This window comes from Ziziphus jujuba, chromosome 8, assembly GCF_031755915.1.
Source record: "Ziziphus jujuba cultivar Dongzao chromosome 8, ASM3175591v1".
Classification (NCBI taxonomy): Eukaryota; Viridiplantae; Streptophyta; class Magnoliopsida; order Rosales; family Rhamnaceae; genus Ziziphus; species Ziziphus jujuba.
Window position 1 is genome coordinate 11,066,794 of NC_083386.1, and position 15,778 is coordinate 11,082,571.

Genomic DNA, 15,778 nt, shown 5'->3' on the forward strand with positions numbered 1-15,778 from the left:
GAACACAAGATGATCTAAAACCTAGAAAAACCCTTAATTGAATTTGGGAATTTCACTCTTTTTGGTCTTAAACGTCTGAACCTTGAAGCTTCTCACCGGCGTTTCTCTGCACGACGGACGGCGATGACCTGCGGCCTTAAAAGCAATTTGTTGGCAAATGGCTACAAATACAGTTGGTCAAGATCAAAGGAAGCGCACTTTGGAGGCCTTAGAGCGAAGGTTTGCAGCTGCAAAAGCTGAACTTGTTCAACAGCAAAACAAGAAAATTAAACCAATTGGATTAAATAATGAAGATGCCAAAAAACCTAATCCTACAAATTCTTCCTCTGTTCCATCAACTTCACGTTCATCTGATTCATCAGTCAAAACCCCATCACGAAAAGGTTATCTTTTTACTTCCAAAACCTCCTTTTTAGTTTTTTAATTCCTGCACGATGTGTATGCTTAATAGTTTGAATTTGATGGAGGAAAAAAAAAAAGATGATATTTTGTTTTGGATGAATTTGTGGACTGTGCATAAACCCTATATATATATATATATATATATATTTCTTTTTTTTTTTGGGTAAATAGATAACCCCTAATTTGTGCCATAAATATGTTTTTGTAAATTCATAAAAAATGAAAAGGGGACTCTGTCTGTCTTTGTTTCTTTATGTGTGTCTGTAATTTCGTAATTTTGAAGACAACAATGGCTTTTGTTAATGTGTTACGTGCAGATGTTGAAAACAATGATCCGACTTACGCGAAGCTCTCTCAACCTATCCATGAAAATCTGCTGACAACCAATGTCCAAGTAAGTCCTTATATGCTTTGCTGAATTGAAACTATCAAAGCTGCATTAAAAATTGAGAACTACACTATAAAGTGTTTGAATGAACTCTTAGATACTTAGCTTCACACCTGCTTCTTGCACTGCCAGCTTTCTAATAGAAAAGAAAGCAAAGTGGATAAGATTTTGCATGAGCTTCTCCGAAATGGTGATTGGGCTAGAAAGTACATGCAAGGGTCCAGAAGCAAGAAAATTGACGAGTGGATTCACTTGGATAACTGCATACAAGGACGTGGCGTATCTACTGGTTCTCGTGTCAGGGCTTTGAAGATTCATTCTAAGCGCTCCAAAAGGCATATGTCCATGAAACAACACAAGAAACAGGGGTCTTTTGATTTGCCTCCAGAGCTTTGTAGGTGTGTTTAATCCTATACTGCTGCAAATGTCAATGTCCTTTATATTTATGATCTTTTTACCAAGCTATATTCTTATATCTCAATTTATTTTTATCTAATACTTGTCAAATTGTATTTGAACCACCAGATTTGATCATTTTAGGCCGATGCATGAGATGTGGAAAGACTACACTTTTCAACTTCTGAAAAAAACAGGGTAAAATTTTTTAATTTGCTTGATATTGCAACCGTACAGTTTTTCCATAATCATTAAAATTCCCTTGGATAAGTGTTAATGTTTTTGTTATATATTGATAAGTGCACTTTTAATTCTGTATTTACACTTCTATCAAACCTTGCAGGAAAGATCAGTTGGCTCAATGTCTCCTTGATGCAGATCTACATGGTGCAATTATTTCAGGTTATAATATTTCCTGTTTGTTATATTAGCATTGAAGATGTAAATTTTATAGCTTTTTGTTGTGGGAGAATTCTTTTTTATGTTCAGTTGTTCCGTGGAAACTCTTTAATGGAACTCTAGCTTTTTCTGGTTTTTGTTGTCTGTCTTTAAAACTCTCTAGACATTTGCAATAATGGACAGAGTCAATAATATACCATATTTTTCAAACATACAGAAAATAATAATAATAATAATAATAAATAAATAAATAAGCAAATGAACAAATGTAGTTCAAAGATGTGTTCATCTCTCTTTATCACTTACCATATTCTTTATGTTATTTATTGGCAGTTGCTGAGTGTAAAATAACTAGTTTAACTGGAGTGAGCGGCATTATGATTCGAGAAACAGCCGAAACGCTAGGAATTATTACTCAAGACAATAAATTCAAAGGTAATTTGTTTGCTGCCTGATTGATTTAAAAATTTGAACATCTTACAATGTTATGATTTCATGGTGCGTTTTTTGGAAAATCCCTTTAACAAACCTTGGCTTGTCATCGAATTTCCATTTGCGTGGTAAGTTGTAATCATGCAGGATGTAAAAGTCGATATTAAGGGCTCAATTTGTTCATGTATTTTCTGTTTGCTTTTCTTGACCTATAATTTTTCCTTGAGGAATCATTTATTTTTCACAAAACTGAGGTGGTGTAAAACTGTAAATGGGTTCATGAGTTATCTAATGTTTTTTGGTAAAATATGTTTTAGGTAAATTGTAATGAGAGTGAAGCAAAAGTTTGAAATATATAAAAGATATTTATAACCTTAAACATGAGTTGGAATTCATAATTTTGGTTAGTTTACCATATAACTTTATACATATGAATTGGAGTCTAATTTGTCTTTTTGGATGCCAAGCGCTTGCATAAATTTTGTTTAGTTTATCATATTACATATGCAGTAGGGTCTAATTGCATGCTTTGGTTTCTACTAGTTTTTGTGTCTGATGGGCAGTAAGCTTACAGGGTCCTGGCTTGAGTCTTTTAAATGCTGTCTCCCTTTGTCATCTTGCTGTGAAAAAAACATTTGAAAGTTTGAAACTAAGAGTTCATTTTTTTGGTTCTGGAATGAGAATTGCTTAATCTTTTGCATATCTTTTCAATTTGAGCTTTTATTCTAAAATGCTGATAATTAATTAATTTCATTCTGGTGTCCAATTTGCAGTTGTTCCGAAAAAGGTTTCTGTCTTTATATTTCAAGTTGATTGCTGGAAGATTACACTACAGGGGGACAAACTCATTTCAAGAAATTTGGACTTGTGACTCTTATCATATCTCAAAGGTGAACTTGCTTAGATCACGTTCTATGTAAAATTACCACTTATGTCAACTTTACATTACAATTTTTCTGACTGTCTCGTGAATTTGGCTACAACCTGTAACTTGTATAACTGAATTTTGCATTCCTAGTATAAAATATCAGTTGGTTTGTTATTAATTCTCCTGGAAGTTTGAAGAAATATTTAAGGTCTGTTACAGAGAAATAACTACGACATTTGTATTCGAAATGCAGAACCTTTTTCTTTCTGATGCTGAGTAATCAAGCTACAGCAGTTTCTGGCAGCCTCCGAAACACAGAGAGCTCTAAAAGTGATGGATGTGCGCATAACAGAAATTTCACAGTGCCCATTGGATTTCTCGCTTATTTTTTCTAGAAGTCCTGTGGTGGTAGTGATGTAATTAAGCCTGTAAATTTGCATTTAGACTTTGATTACTATATGTGTTGCTCCAGCCTAAAAGTTGTGGCTGCTTTGATATTTTTGTTATAGCTTTGATAATTTATAATTATTATTTTAAAGTAGTTTTGATAATTAATGAATACATAATTAGTAAGAAAGTTTTAGGTTTTATTGCAATTTATATGGTCTTTTAAATACATATATATATATATATATATATATTTTCATATTTAATATTTTACTGTTCTTTTTTCAAGACTGCTAAATTTTAGTTTGGTTGGGCATTGTCATACTGGCCCAATAAAGAAATTTAAGGAGAAAAATGATGCAGGTGAAGGTGAAAAGAATAGCTCGTAAATCTAAATCTGCGCAACCATCGATTTTACAAAAATCTGCATTTTAATTTTTACAGTGAGAACCTAGGTATGCATCCATATACTTACAACCACACGTAGAAAACCAAAACAAAACAAAAACTCTATGACATGGAAAATACCTCTCATTTCCTGACTCTAGGAAAAACTCAGTACAATAAGCTAGTTTTCTACAACCTTTGATGTGGCAATGCTCATAATGTACTCAATCTCTTCAGTGACTTCTTTCATGGAAGGTCTGTTCTGTCTGCGTTCCTCCAAGCAACCAACTGCCAAGAACCCTAATGCCTTCATGGTATCCAGCTCCAAATTGCTGGCTCCTTCTTTCAGCATTGGATCAATCACATCCATCAGCCTCTCCTCCGCCACCATTCTCTGCACGTAAACTGCCAAGTTAACATCATCTTCTTCCCTAGTAAAGTCTATTGCTTTCTGAGATGTCAGCAGCTCCAACAACACAACTCCGAAGCTATAAACATCGCTTTTATCAGTCAACTGATAGTTTCTGTAGTACTCAGGATCAAGGTATCCAAGAGTTCCTTGAGCACAAGTCGAGATATGACTCAAATCGGTATGAGCCAACCGAGATAACCCGAAATCCGAAACCTTTCCATTCAACTTCTCGTCGAGTAGAATGTTACTAGACTTCACATCTCGGTGGTATATAGGAGGAACCGCTGAAAAATGAAGGTATGCAAGACCTTCTGCAGTGTCATAGGCAACTTGAAGACGGTTTTTCCAGGAAAGTAGTCTTTTTCCATGGAGATGATCAAAGAGATTTCCGTTTTCAATGAACTCATAGACCATGATGGGTTGCTCTAATTCAACACAACAACCGAGTAGGCCTACGAGGCTCCGATGGTTAACTTGGCAGAGAATTCGGACCTCGTTGAGGACTTGGTCAGTGCCTTTGGTGTTTCCAAGCTTGGCAATCTTGACAGCCACAACAGTTCCATTTTCAAGAATGCCTTTGTAGACTTCACCATAGCCACCGGCACCGAGTATGCGATCTCTAGAGAAGTTGTTTGTTGCTTTTTTTATCTCTTTGCCAGTGAAGACCTTTGCAGCTTTAGCTCCACCATTGGCGTTGAGTATTTGTTCACGCTCTCTGGTCAAGCGGTCTTGGGCTTCTTTGATGCGTCTGTGGCGTTTGTAGAGTAGAATGGCAATGGTTGCAACGATAAGTAATGTGCCAAGCCCGGAGACTAGACCTGCATAGTATCAATGCTTATTAAGACTGTTAGATATTTTAGGAAATTTGTATCTTAAGAAGAATATTATCAACCCCTAATGACCAAACTTCATCGATGAAAAAAAAAATTAAAATAAAAAATTAAAATATAGGTTCTACGGTAGTGAACAATATAATTGGCATAAGATATTTTGCTACAGAAATTAAGTAGAAAATAATGAAGTATTCAGCTTGCTATGCACTCAGGAATTTTGGTGTTCGTCTAGTCTCCACTGATCTCCATTAAAAATAATCGAAAAGAAATATTGAAAGACGATGATCCATATTTCGCATGCACACCTCAGTTACAAAATCATGAAGTATTTTTCTTTTTAAAATATAAGTTGGGTTTCCTAAAAAGAAAAATAAAACAATATATTGGGTCCTAATTTAACTTGACAAACACAATATTATTTATCATTATAATATATAAGCTATGGTGATGTGTACAAGTGAAATATTGTATGAATGAAATTTCAATTAATAATTTAAAAACTAATACGACAGCTATAAGCACTTTATAATATCATTATGTCTTTCTCGTTGCAAGTTGGAAGACCGTAGATAGAGGCTATATTCATTGACAATATAAAAAATTAAGACAAAAATAAAAAAATGAAGACAAAAAAAATATTACCATGATGGCATTTACAAGATACTAATACACAAATAATTAAAAATTAAAATGCTTATCACATTCAGAAAAAAGAAAAGAGAAGAAAAGAAAACAGAAGAGACAAAAATTCTATTTCCGTGTAAAAGATTATTTAAAAAAAAAAATCAAATAAACAAATTTAATAAAATAGTCGAATAAGCATATCAATCACTTTCATATTGGATCATGAATTAATGACCCCAACGACTCTTTTACTGGTCTAGCTAAAAATACACAGACGACTTTGACCAAGAAGACAATGAACAAAGAATCCGATTATAAAACAAAAAGGACAACAAGGGAAGAAATTACCTGCTATGAGTGCTGTCTTGTTTGATGAATCGCAACCTCCAGGGTCTTGACACGTAACATCTAGAAAAAATAAAGTCAACGTTTCAGAAGGTCGAATACCAATTATAAAAGAGTCAAAATATTGACCCGCCAAAAGTAAAGAGCGTTACACACTACACAACTTACTTTCCACACAGGACCCTCCAATCGGGTCCCACACGAGCCCAGCGTTGCAAAAACACCGCCGGACACCATTGACAACCGGGTCGGGTCCACAAGTGGATTTCCCTCCGCCGCCGTCCTCGTCACAGTCCGACTGGGTCCCACAAAGCGGCTCGCGCGGAGAAACCCACTGGATCTCCACACCGGATTCGGGCCACCGATCCACCGGGAGGTTGGGATCCAAATTCACGAAGCTGGTATAAGCGCTGCAACCCGATTCCCTGACGCGGATCATGTAGGAGGTGGAGGAGCCGCCGGCTCTGAAAGTGCAGCAGATGGGGGAGGCGTCACAGGCAGGAGCCTCGTCGGAGCGGTTGAGGTAGGTGTGGCAGAGGCTGGAGGAGGAGCAGTTGAGAGGGGAGCGGAGGATGGAGTCGGTACAGTTGAGGTAGATGATGGTGTTGCTGCTGGTAACGTTGAAAGGGAGAGAGTCATTGAGCTGGATGCCCTGGTGGACCATATCCGACGTGACGCAGACGTTGGATAGGAGGCTCGCCGGTTGGATCACGAAGCGCTGGGATGAGGGAGAGACGGAGGTGATCGGGTAGGAATTGTTGAGGGAATCGAATACCAGCTGCGAACCGGAGTCGCACCGGATCTTGTACGACTGGTCGCCGCAGGTTGTGTCGGTGCTCAGGGGATAAGGGACAGCTGTGGTGCCGCAGTTGGGACAGTGCTTGGCTGGGAATGCGCACCCAGCGCACGTTAGCAGCGCCACCGCCAAGAGGAGGAGTTTCGGTGGTGCCATCGGACATAGAGAGAGAGAGAGAGAGAGGAGGGAAGTTCAAGTGGAGAAGGAAATGAGGAGTCGCTTTGGTCGTTTGGTTTTTGGGCGTCTTAAAAATTAAGGTTTTGAATTTTTTTGATCAAACTTGTTTGTCGTTTCGAAAGGACCTCATTCTTTTTGGAAGCTTCTATTTACCTTTTATAAAGATCTTTGTGGAAAGTCCAGTATTTATGGTCCTCAGTTCCCAACAAACCAATTGCAGTGGTAACTTAGCGAAAAAAGTCATATTCAATTTTTATATCTGAGTTTAAAGTTGAAGTTTGAATTTTGGCTGCCAAAAAAATTTGTAAAATTTTAAAATTTTCAAGGAAAAATAATAATAACAAGTTTTGTGTTTCTAGTAGGGATATTTTTTTATTTTGTTTTTAATTTCTCTTCCAGATGATGCTGTCTTAATATTGTTTGTTGAAAATTGACTAGTGTAATGAGTTGCTGTTATTGCCCTCTCCATTTGCATAATCTTACCATTGACTCCGGATTCTGACATATATAACGAAAACTATGGACTACATTAATCCATATTGACTGGAAGATCATTAATTGATTAATATTATGGGTTTTTATAGTGCAAAAATTACTGTTTCCTTAAATGATGATTTTGATTTCAAATTTAAAAAATCAAAAACAATGAACAAAATGTTATTATGCCCTTATGTTTCCTATTGGTTTTTAGTTTCAAAAAAGTCAAATCCAATTAAAAGTATACCAATTAATGTTAAGTCATATTAGCATGGATCCCATATTAATAACAAATAGCTTACTTCCATTTCTGTGGTGTTACATTTGGTATTGGTATGTAAAGCATGATTATAAATATTGACAAAACATATTTTTCTATTTAAGTATAGACCATCTCTTTTATTGTAATTTGTAAATCCAATTTTACTGGTTAATTTTCTGGTTTATTAAAAAAATTGATGATTTCGAAGCAAAAAAGAAGAAATATTAAAGAATAAAGAATTAAGAATGAAATTCACCAAAATTAAGAATAACAATACTTTGACGAATAAGTGCAATGATATATTTTTCTAGCAAACATAAACGGATGAAAATAAAATTAAAAGGAAGCATTTAAGATCGAGTGTCTTGGAAACATATTAATGAGCTGTTTGCAATTTAAATTAAAAATAAATAAAAAAGGAAAAAAGGAAGAAGAAGAAGAAGAAGATATATTAAGAGAAAATCCGCGTTACTTGCATGTGAACTTTTGATCTCATTCTAGAACATGTGATTTGAAGGGTACTATTGTTATTAATATCCTATTCGATAGACCCCTTTATATATATATATATATATATATGTATGTATAAAAGAAAATGACTAGATAATTTTAAGAATTCATTTTTTATCATCATCTTCAGTCTTTATTTTTATATATTTCTTAGAAAGAGATTTCAAGCACCAAACTTGGAAAAACTTGCATACCCAAAATGTCAACTATGTAATGGCCTTATAGTCATTGCCTACGTATCAACACATCTTTACAACCACTTGGGAGTTGTAGCCCTCGTGTTTTTTAGAGAAAGTAAAAAGAAAAAGAAGCCGACAAATAACAGCTACGAAAAATAAAATTTTAAATCCCTACGGAAAAACTAGAGGAAATAAAAGAGAGCGACATTATTTTATCAAAGATTCTACTATTATAGGGGAACATCTAGAAGACCATAAAAAAGTCTTCATTTTCTATAATTGTGGCGGCGACAAGAGGATAGGCAGGTAAAGTTGCAATTCTACATCCTTTGCCTAAAATGTTTTAAATGTTTGAAAGGAAAACAATTCACTTAAGACTTATCTCTTAAAAATATATATATATATATATATATATTTTATCATTATCAATGAAGACATAATATAATATTTTATTAAATCAATTAAAAACAAAAATTTTAAATATAAAATGAACTTGTAGGATATATCTTTTTCTCTAATGATCACCAATAGGAATAAATAACATTTAAAAAAAAAAAAAAATGAAGAATCCATGTGGAGCTCCAATACTATATACTATATCACTTCTTTCTTTGCTGAAATCTTATTATATGAACCTTGAAACAATTGTTGCCTACCAGCAACCCTTTTAAATCACATGGAATTAAATAGGGACAAAGATCAAAACCTCCGCCACCATAATAACAAAATCAGTAATATAATCAAAGCCTAGTATAAATTTATCTCGTAGCTGCATCATCCAGATTATAAATATCAAATCACAGTTCCGAATACTGGATTTATAACCTCTTGCTGCCAGGAATCTGAAATCATCAGTTCCATCCAACATTTCTTTGTAGGAATGCATTGAAGAAATAAGGAACATCTATTATATATTCTCTGCTTCATTCCACTTTGATTGAAAAACAACCATTCTTCGCTTTGCTTTGATCCAAAAACAACACAAGCCAAGTAACACTTTCAGCACAAAGTTCCAGAGTTGCTAAAGCACTTAAAAAGATTACTGAGCATTTTAAAGGCATCTGATTACATCAAAGAGTACAAAGTGCATAAGATTAAAAAAAATATACACATATCAAACCGATGCTTCATTCTTGCAACGGTGTTCGTGATTGAGCCACTGTCATGGTGGACCTCAACCACTAAAGAATGTGCAGATGCAAATGCAAATATGTATATGTATAGAAGCTACTGTATCTACATATACATATAAATCCTAGTTTACCAGTCCAAAGAACAGCTACCTAACAAAACTGTGCCAAGGCCTCTTGGATTATTAGGAACTCAAGTAGGTGATTCTGATAGAAGAAGGGTATGCCACCAACCACAAGCCACGTTTCTAGGGATACCACCCTCGATAACAACTTGAGAAGGAATGTTGCGGTCAATTACATCCCCCAAGCCAAGCTGCCAAGTGCATACAAAGACAATTTTTTAAGTATCAATGTGTCCGAAAAAGTACCAAGATGAGAGAACTAAAATAATGGGAAATGAAATTTGCTGTGTCTATTTCCAAGGCACTGTTAATATAAGAAGCAAAAGAGAAAAATTGTTTTGTACAAAGATGGTGTCCTGGTCTATTTATCTGTCAGAATAAATATTACCTGGCCATACTTATTCCAACCCCAGCAGAAAACTTTGGCATCCGCTTCAAGCAGTAACAAGAATAACAAGTATCAGAATTGGCATTAAATTGATGTAAATCCAAGGTTTAACATTTAGTCAACTGAAAGTAATTCCACACTCAAATTCTAAGAGGCACTGGCATAAATTAGACATACCTGTGATTATGGCACTATGACGAGCCCCACAAGATATAATTTTTGCATGCATATTTTCCAGACTTGGAGAATCCAAAAGTCGCGGTAGAGTCTGGTTTAAAAATCAAGAATACTCAAGTTAATTGCAATAAAATCAACTAATCCCAATTTAATTGTCAACTTGACAGTTATGTTGCAGCCTCGCAAAATTGTAGTAAATATTAAATAACAGTTCAGAGAACTGATGAAACATGACTAATCCAACATATGTAAACTTGGTTACCCACTTTAACATCCCATAGTAAGGGCATGGCAAATTATAATGAAAACAATTTCAAATGTAAACTAAAGCATCATATGTTTGGTAGCATTAAGATTTCTGGCATAAAGACACCATTGTTGCCTCTAATCTGGAAAAGGAAAAAAGCAGTCAAGCTAAATTGCAGATTAATATATAGTGTACCTCAGCTTGATCAGCTCCAGTTCCCAGCTGTCCAAACTGATTCCCCCCAAATGAATAAACATCACCATCTGCGGATATACAGACAGTGTGCCACAGTCCTGCAGCGACACCCTCAATACGGATTCCCAGTAAGGAAGATACACAAGTCGGGCTTAACTCATCATCTGTACTTCCTTGCCCACACTTGACCAAAACAACATGACAACAAAATCAGTTATACTCCTTTATCAAGATAATCCAAATACATAGAGTCACCAACAGAGTGTGAGAAAGTTGACATTAGAAAGGAATAGAATAGATTTATCCCTTGTTGAGTGAACCTCATCTTGAACATCACTGCTTTTTCTCCACCATTTCTACATTACCTACATGTTGATCCTGAAGAATGGTTAATAGTAGGGAAACTCCAGGAAGTGTCAGGGATGGACAAAAGGATTAAAAAGTCAAACATGCTAGTCGAAGAAGTAGAGCATATAATTAGGAATCTGTTTGCAAGCTCTGAAGCGATAATGGATGAGTTTCCTTTGCTAATCATCCTTAACGGCTTCACAATCAAGAAACCAATTATCAGGAAAATTGATTGCATAATATCTAAACAATGGTCTATAAGTTTAACAAGCCAGAATTTAAGCGAGCAGGAGAACGAATTACTAGCAAGAATCAGGCAAGAATTCATGATATTTTGCTTGAAGCACTGTGCATCAATTGAGAAGGTTGGGAAATAAGGTTCTAATGAGCAACAGAGTATAGAAGAGATCAATATATGCCAATCAATACCTGAGTCAAACTTTCAAAATAATTAAGACTGACCCTATTAAGAGTTAAACAGCATATTGAAGCATTGAAAGTCATCAAATTAGGAAGAAAATGTTCATCAGCATAGGAGTGGTAAGCATATATAATGTGCAAAAGCATTGTTAAAGAAGTATTACAAGAACAAAAATGTCGGTTGGTATGGATAGGACACCTGGAATAGGTTTCCACATAAATGAATCTCCATTTAGAGCAACAACAGTGAGCAAATTATCCACTTAGAAAACAAATTAAAGCAACAAACTTCTGTCCACATTAACAAAATGTACAAATTAACTTACACATCTAGTTTGTTACATAGCAAAAATTGTATACCAAACTAAGAAAGCAGTATCAATAAGGAACTTTGAACGGAAAAAATCCACAAAAAAAACACATATCATACTAAAAATACACTAAATTCTATATACTAATTAAACAATAGCCAAATGAAATGGTAGAACCTAAACAGTGAATATTTCTCTAAAAAAAGGTCAAAGTTAAGGCTTGGATGAGTAAGCCATCCAAAACAGAGACAGAGATAAAGAGGTACTGTGGAAATGCAGCAAAAATAGCAGAGAGGAAAAAGCATTTTGAGATTCTGAATAAAGCAAGGCAAGTAGAATTTGCAGAGGATGAATCAATTAACTTGAGAAATCACAGATGCATGATAACTCACCTGTCCGTAGAGCCCCCATCCAAAAGCAAGAAGTGCTCCAGCATCTGATTCAGATAAATGTTGTTATTATTATGTGAAATATTCATAAAAAATTAAAAAATAAAAATAAAAATTAGTAACTCCATTTCTCAAGTTAGTATCCTAATACTACAAGTCATCGTGTATAAATAAGTTCAGAAATTATTTCTAGACAAAAGAATTGTTAACTGTATATTTCAATCAGATCAATGGTTTTAGGACATTATTAAAGGTAACATCTAACTTCTTTTTTCATTTTCAATTTTTTTTTTTTTTTTTTTTTTTTAAAATTCAGGATTGAACCTTTAGCCTGAGTTGTGACAGATGATTCATGACCACTGGACTGTCCCTCTGGGACCATTTTCAATCAATTCATGAGCCTTAAAAATCCTTCTCGAAGTGATTTGTTAATTTTTCTTAGTACGCTTATTAATTATTTTACATGATAGCATATACAATTCATATTTTGTCAACCGCATAATCCCAGTATACAAGTCGTTAGTGAATGCACTAGAGGACAAAAAATTGAAGCCTTTCACTCTGCCTGGATGTTTTTGCCCAAAATTCCAAAACCTAAGAACCTTGATAATGGGTTGCAAGCTATGTACTTATGCAAAGGTTTGAAAAACTTATATGATGTTGATGTTGTTATACACAAAGATGAAGAAAGAAACAAAAACAAAGATGAAATTACAGATCTACCTGTGATTACTGCACTGTGTCGTCCTCCACACGCAATCCCCTTCACGTAACTTCCAGGAGCTCTGTAACCCGGTCCCTCAGCTGTGCCTCCTCGAGACATTGTTGCAGATCTGTCCTTTCCATAAGCAGAGGATTCAATGCAAGGTATGGGATGAGGAGAGGACACCATGCGTATCCGGGAGCCTAAACCAAGCTGTCCTTCACCACCGTAGCCCCAACCCCACACCTGTCCTATATCTGAAACCTTGGGAAAATCAGCATACATCATATGTCTTGCGTTACATAATAGATCTTCATAGCTTCTAACTTCATACTGCATACCAACCTATGTGACACCACCATAATGCAAAGAGACAATGCATCAAAATTGTGGCTTAGCGACCACAATTATCAAGTACGCAGTCAATTACCTGATAATGCTAGAGTATGGCGTCCGCCGGCTGCAACTGAAGTTATTCTAACTCCTGGGGTCAGCGCCACAAGACATGGCAATGCAGAGAGAGTTTCATCCCCAGTTGATGAGCTTTCAGCTGCTTGCTTTACTGAAGATATTCTTCTTCTCTTTGTATTTTCCTCTCCACTTCCTCTAGCATCAGTACTAGAAACAATAGTGCCACTTGAACGTGAACCTTGAGAGCGAGGGCTAACTGCACCACAAGCATAGATACATTAGAAATCTACAATTTCCTGTCATTTTCAAGAAAGACAGAAGCTAAATAAAACTACCTTGCTCTGTCAAGAAAGAGCTCTGCCTTTCAAATACATCCTTTTCAAAGCTTCCTACCACAGATGGATCTCCAAAGACCTTACCCGACGGAACACACTCTTTCCATCCCCATGTGTAAACTTCTCCGCTGTCTGCATAAAGCCCATCAAACTTGGTGAATGAGAGCAAATACAATACTAACTAAAGAACAAGCAAAGAGGGATCAATTTGTTTTTGTTTGTTATTTCAGTTACCTACCACTTGAACAAGGTGATTCTACCATAAATATCTTGTATAATTGGTTTGCAACCCCTTGGCATATCTTAAAGAACTTAATTGTCAGTCCAATTAACTACCACTTGGATGCATTTGACAACCTAGAGATGACTAGCATTGTACCTAAGTTTTCTCTCTTCACTCATTAGCTTAAGGAAACTATGTTTTCACCAAATATTCAATAAGGAAATTAATATACCTGTAACTGCTACACAATGGGCCCAACCTGCTGCAGCCTTGAGTATAGAAGCTTCAGTTGGGAGGGGGAAAGGTTCTGGAGTTTCCTGGAAAGTAAATTAAGAAAACACCTGTAAGTTTTTCCTTTTCAAAAAATAAGTATAATAATAAAAGACAGTATTATATAGTGCTGCACTACCCCATGCTTCCCAGATGTGACGTAGCTCTGACCTAGATCATCTGTCGAACCCCATGTAATGAGCTTCCCAGACTCTGATAGGAAAAACCAAAAGAAAATAAAAACAAATTTACTTTGCAATCCACGTAGAGGAGGATGAATACTGAAATAGCTAAACTCAAGATTACAAGATGCAAATATACAGACAGCCTAATAAAAGTAAGACTACCAGATTATCCAAAAATTGGAAACACTTGTTTCAGTAGCATTAACTCAATAGAAGAAACTAAATTACTCAATACTAACATATTCAACAAGAAAAAAAAAAAAAAAAAAACAAAAAAACGAAAAAACGAAAAACGCAAGTTATTTCCCTCGATAAATAAAACAGAGAAAAATTTTCAGAAAGCAAACTTTTCAAGGATTCAGGTATTGCCTAAAGGGTAAGCTTTACAAATAAACAAAAAAAAACTCAAGTCCAATAAAATTAAAAATCTCAACAGTTTTAAAATGTAAACAAATAGGCAACTTTAATTAAAGCAATTTAACCACCAAGTCAACCAGATACAGGGAGAGAGAAAACAACTTATTTTCTCTTGACTCTTAATCAAATTCCTAATCAGAAAAATCAACTGGAGACATTTGATAGACATCTTTTACTTTCTGTTGTTTTACCACATTATCACGGCAACCAAAGAGAGGAATAAAAAAGCCATTGAATGCATATTGCTCCTATCGACTAACCCAAGCAAACAGCATTCTAAATTTCGAGAAATCCACAATCTCGTCAACAATCGAAAAAAATAATAATAATCATAATCACCGAGAGTCAAAGATCGAGAAAAGCACCAGAAATGGCCATGGCGAAACCGCAACCTCCACCACAAACATCCCTCCAAGAGTAAGAAGCAGGAGTCCGTACGACTGTAGGGGATAAAAGCGGAGACCTATGAGGTAAAGCTCCAGGAAGATAACCCCACATGTATACCACTCTCTCTGCACTCTCTTTCTCTTCCATTTTCACTTCCTCATCTCTATTCCCATCGCCATACATGGCGCTTAAACACCCGAGATAAGAAAAGAAAATGGAAAGAAAAACAAAAGATAAAAACAAAAAAGAGAAAGAATTTCTTTTTGTGATTTTTCCTGCGTTTTCTGTTCGGAGAGAGAGAAAGAGAAAGTGAATGTGTGTGTGTGTGTGTGTGTGTGTGTGTGTTTGGTGAGATTTGGTTGTTCTGAGAGTGCGTTTCTTGGAAAGTAGCCCTAAACTCTTTGCTCTGGCTTTGGCATAAAAAAGGGGCCGTATCATTTTCAAGAAAATGGAAGTGCCACGTAGGATGATCACGTGGGTTTATTGGACACGTGGCGCTATATGGACCGGTAGATGTCTCGTTCGTTGCTAGCCAGGAGTTCCCCGGAAGCTTCTGGAAGGTCAGGTTCTTCTCGGACTCCAGAGGCTATGAGTAGGTGCTGGCGTGTCTGCTACCATATTTTGCCACGCGTAGACTTCAAACCCAATGTCCAATCATTATGTGTAGCCACGTGTCGTTTTTCCAATTGTGCTCTCGGACGATGTCCTGAGGACCTCAAAGAATTGTGTGGGCCATCCTTTCAATCATACCGTTGTTCGTTTTGATGCGAGTTTTGTCCATCTAAAAAAGTTGCTTCTAACTGACCAAAATAATAGTGATATTAATAATAACTATAACGTGCT

The 15,778-nt window shown here is 35.7% G+C and overlaps 3 protein-coding genes across 5 annotated transcripts; 1 reads left to right on the plus strand and 2 right to left on the minus strand.

Moving 5' to 3' along the window:
* On the plus strand, positions 1-3,481 carry LOC107413204 (ribonuclease MRP protein subunit POP4). Its single transcript, XM_016021094.4, has 8 exons — positions 1-383; positions 720-796; positions 923-1,188; positions 1,316-1,384; positions 1,530-1,588; positions 1,919-2,020; positions 2,791-2,907; positions 3,139-3,481. Exons 1-7 carry the CDS (start codon positions 158-160, stop codon positions 2,886-2,888), a joined length of 897 nt encoding a protein of 298 aa, XP_015876580.3. The 5' UTR covers positions 1-157; the 3' UTR covers positions 2,889-2,907; positions 3,139-3,481.
* A 177-nt stretch (positions 3,482-3,658) lies between these two features.
* LOC107413198 (wall-associated receptor kinase-like 20) lies at positions 3,659-6,979 on the minus strand. The gene is made up of 3 exons (XM_016021086.4): positions 6,042-6,979; positions 5,877-5,936; positions 3,659-4,889 (listed from the first exon to the last, which is right to left on the minus strand). Exons 1-3 carry the CDS (start codon positions 6,823-6,825, stop codon positions 3,841-3,843), a joined length of 1,893 nt encoding a protein of 630 aa, XP_015876572.3. The 5' UTR covers positions 6,826-6,979; the 3' UTR covers positions 3,659-3,840.
* A 1,869-nt stretch (positions 6,980-8,848) lies between these two features.
* On the minus strand, positions 8,849-15,340 carry LOC107413196 (ultraviolet-B receptor UVR8). Of its 3 annotated transcripts, none has more exons than XM_016021084.4 (12): positions 14,914-15,339; positions 14,086-14,159; positions 13,909-13,993; positions 13,454-13,585; positions 13,138-13,374; positions 12,728-12,964; positions 12,008-12,051; positions 10,537-10,719; positions 10,095-10,185; positions 9,918-9,961; positions 9,558-9,720; positions 8,849-9,232 (listed from the first exon to the last, which is right to left on the minus strand). In XM_016021084.4, exons 1-11 carry the CDS (start codon positions 15,116-15,118, stop codon positions 9,598-9,600), a joined length of 1,455 nt encoding a protein of 484 aa, XP_015876570.2. In that variant the 5' UTR covers positions 15,119-15,339; the 3' UTR covers positions 8,849-9,232; positions 9,558-9,597. The 3 variants fall into 3 exon arrangements, with proteins under 3 accessions (XP_015876570.2, XP_015876568.2, XP_060675685.1); XM_016021082.4 differs by having other exon boundaries at positions 8,849-9,237; positions 14,914-15,338; XM_060819702.1 differs by lacking the exons at positions 8,849-9,232; positions 9,558-9,720; positions 9,918-9,961; positions 10,095-10,185 and having other exon boundaries at positions 10,577-11,080; positions 14,914-15,340.
* Positions 15,341-15,778: the final 438 nt, after the last annotated feature.

What these genes read in the sequence shown, in the direction of transcription:
- LOC107413204 (XM_016021094.4), top strand. Translation starts at nt 158, where the DNA reads ATGGCTACAAATACAGTTGGTCAAGATCAAAGGAAGCGCACTTTGGAG. An exon ending in CAACTTCTGAAAAAAACAGG is followed by an intron (nt 1,385 to 1,529) that starts GTAAAATTTTTT and finishes CAAACCTTGCAG; the next exon opens with GAAAGATCAGTTGGCTCAAT. An exon ending in TCAAGACAATAAATTCAAAG is followed by an intron (nt 2,021 to 2,790) that starts GTAATTTGTTTG and finishes TCCAATTTGCAG; the next exon opens with TTGTTCCGAAAAAGGTTTCT.
- LOC107413198 (XM_016021086.4), bottom strand. Translation starts at nt 6,825, where the DNA reads ATGGCACCACCGAAACTCCTCCTCTTGGCGGTGGCGCTGCTAACGTGC. An exon ending in TGGAGGGTCCTGTGTGGAAA is followed by an intron (nt 5,937 to 6,041) that starts GTAAGTTGTGTA and finishes TATTTTTTCTAG; the next exon opens with ATGTTACGTGTCAAGACCCT. An exon ending in CAAGACAGCACTCATAGCAG is followed by an intron (nt 4,890 to 5,876) that starts GTAATTTCTTCC and finishes GATACTATGCAG; the next exon opens with GTCTAGTCTCCGGGCTTGGC.
- LOC107413196 (XM_016021084.4), bottom strand. Translation starts at nt 15,118, where the DNA reads ATGTATGGCGATGGGAATAGAGATGAGGAAGTGAAAATGGAAGAGAAA. An exon ending in TTTCGCCATGGCCATTTCTG is followed by an intron (nt 14,160 to 14,913) that starts GTGCTTTTCTCG and finishes TTTTCCTATCAG; the next exon opens with AGTCTGGGAAGCTCATTACA. An exon ending in CTGGAGCTGATCAAGCTGAG is followed by an intron (nt 10,186 to 10,536) that starts GTACACTATATA and finishes TTTTTAAACCAG; the next exon opens with ACTCTACCGCGACTTTTGGA.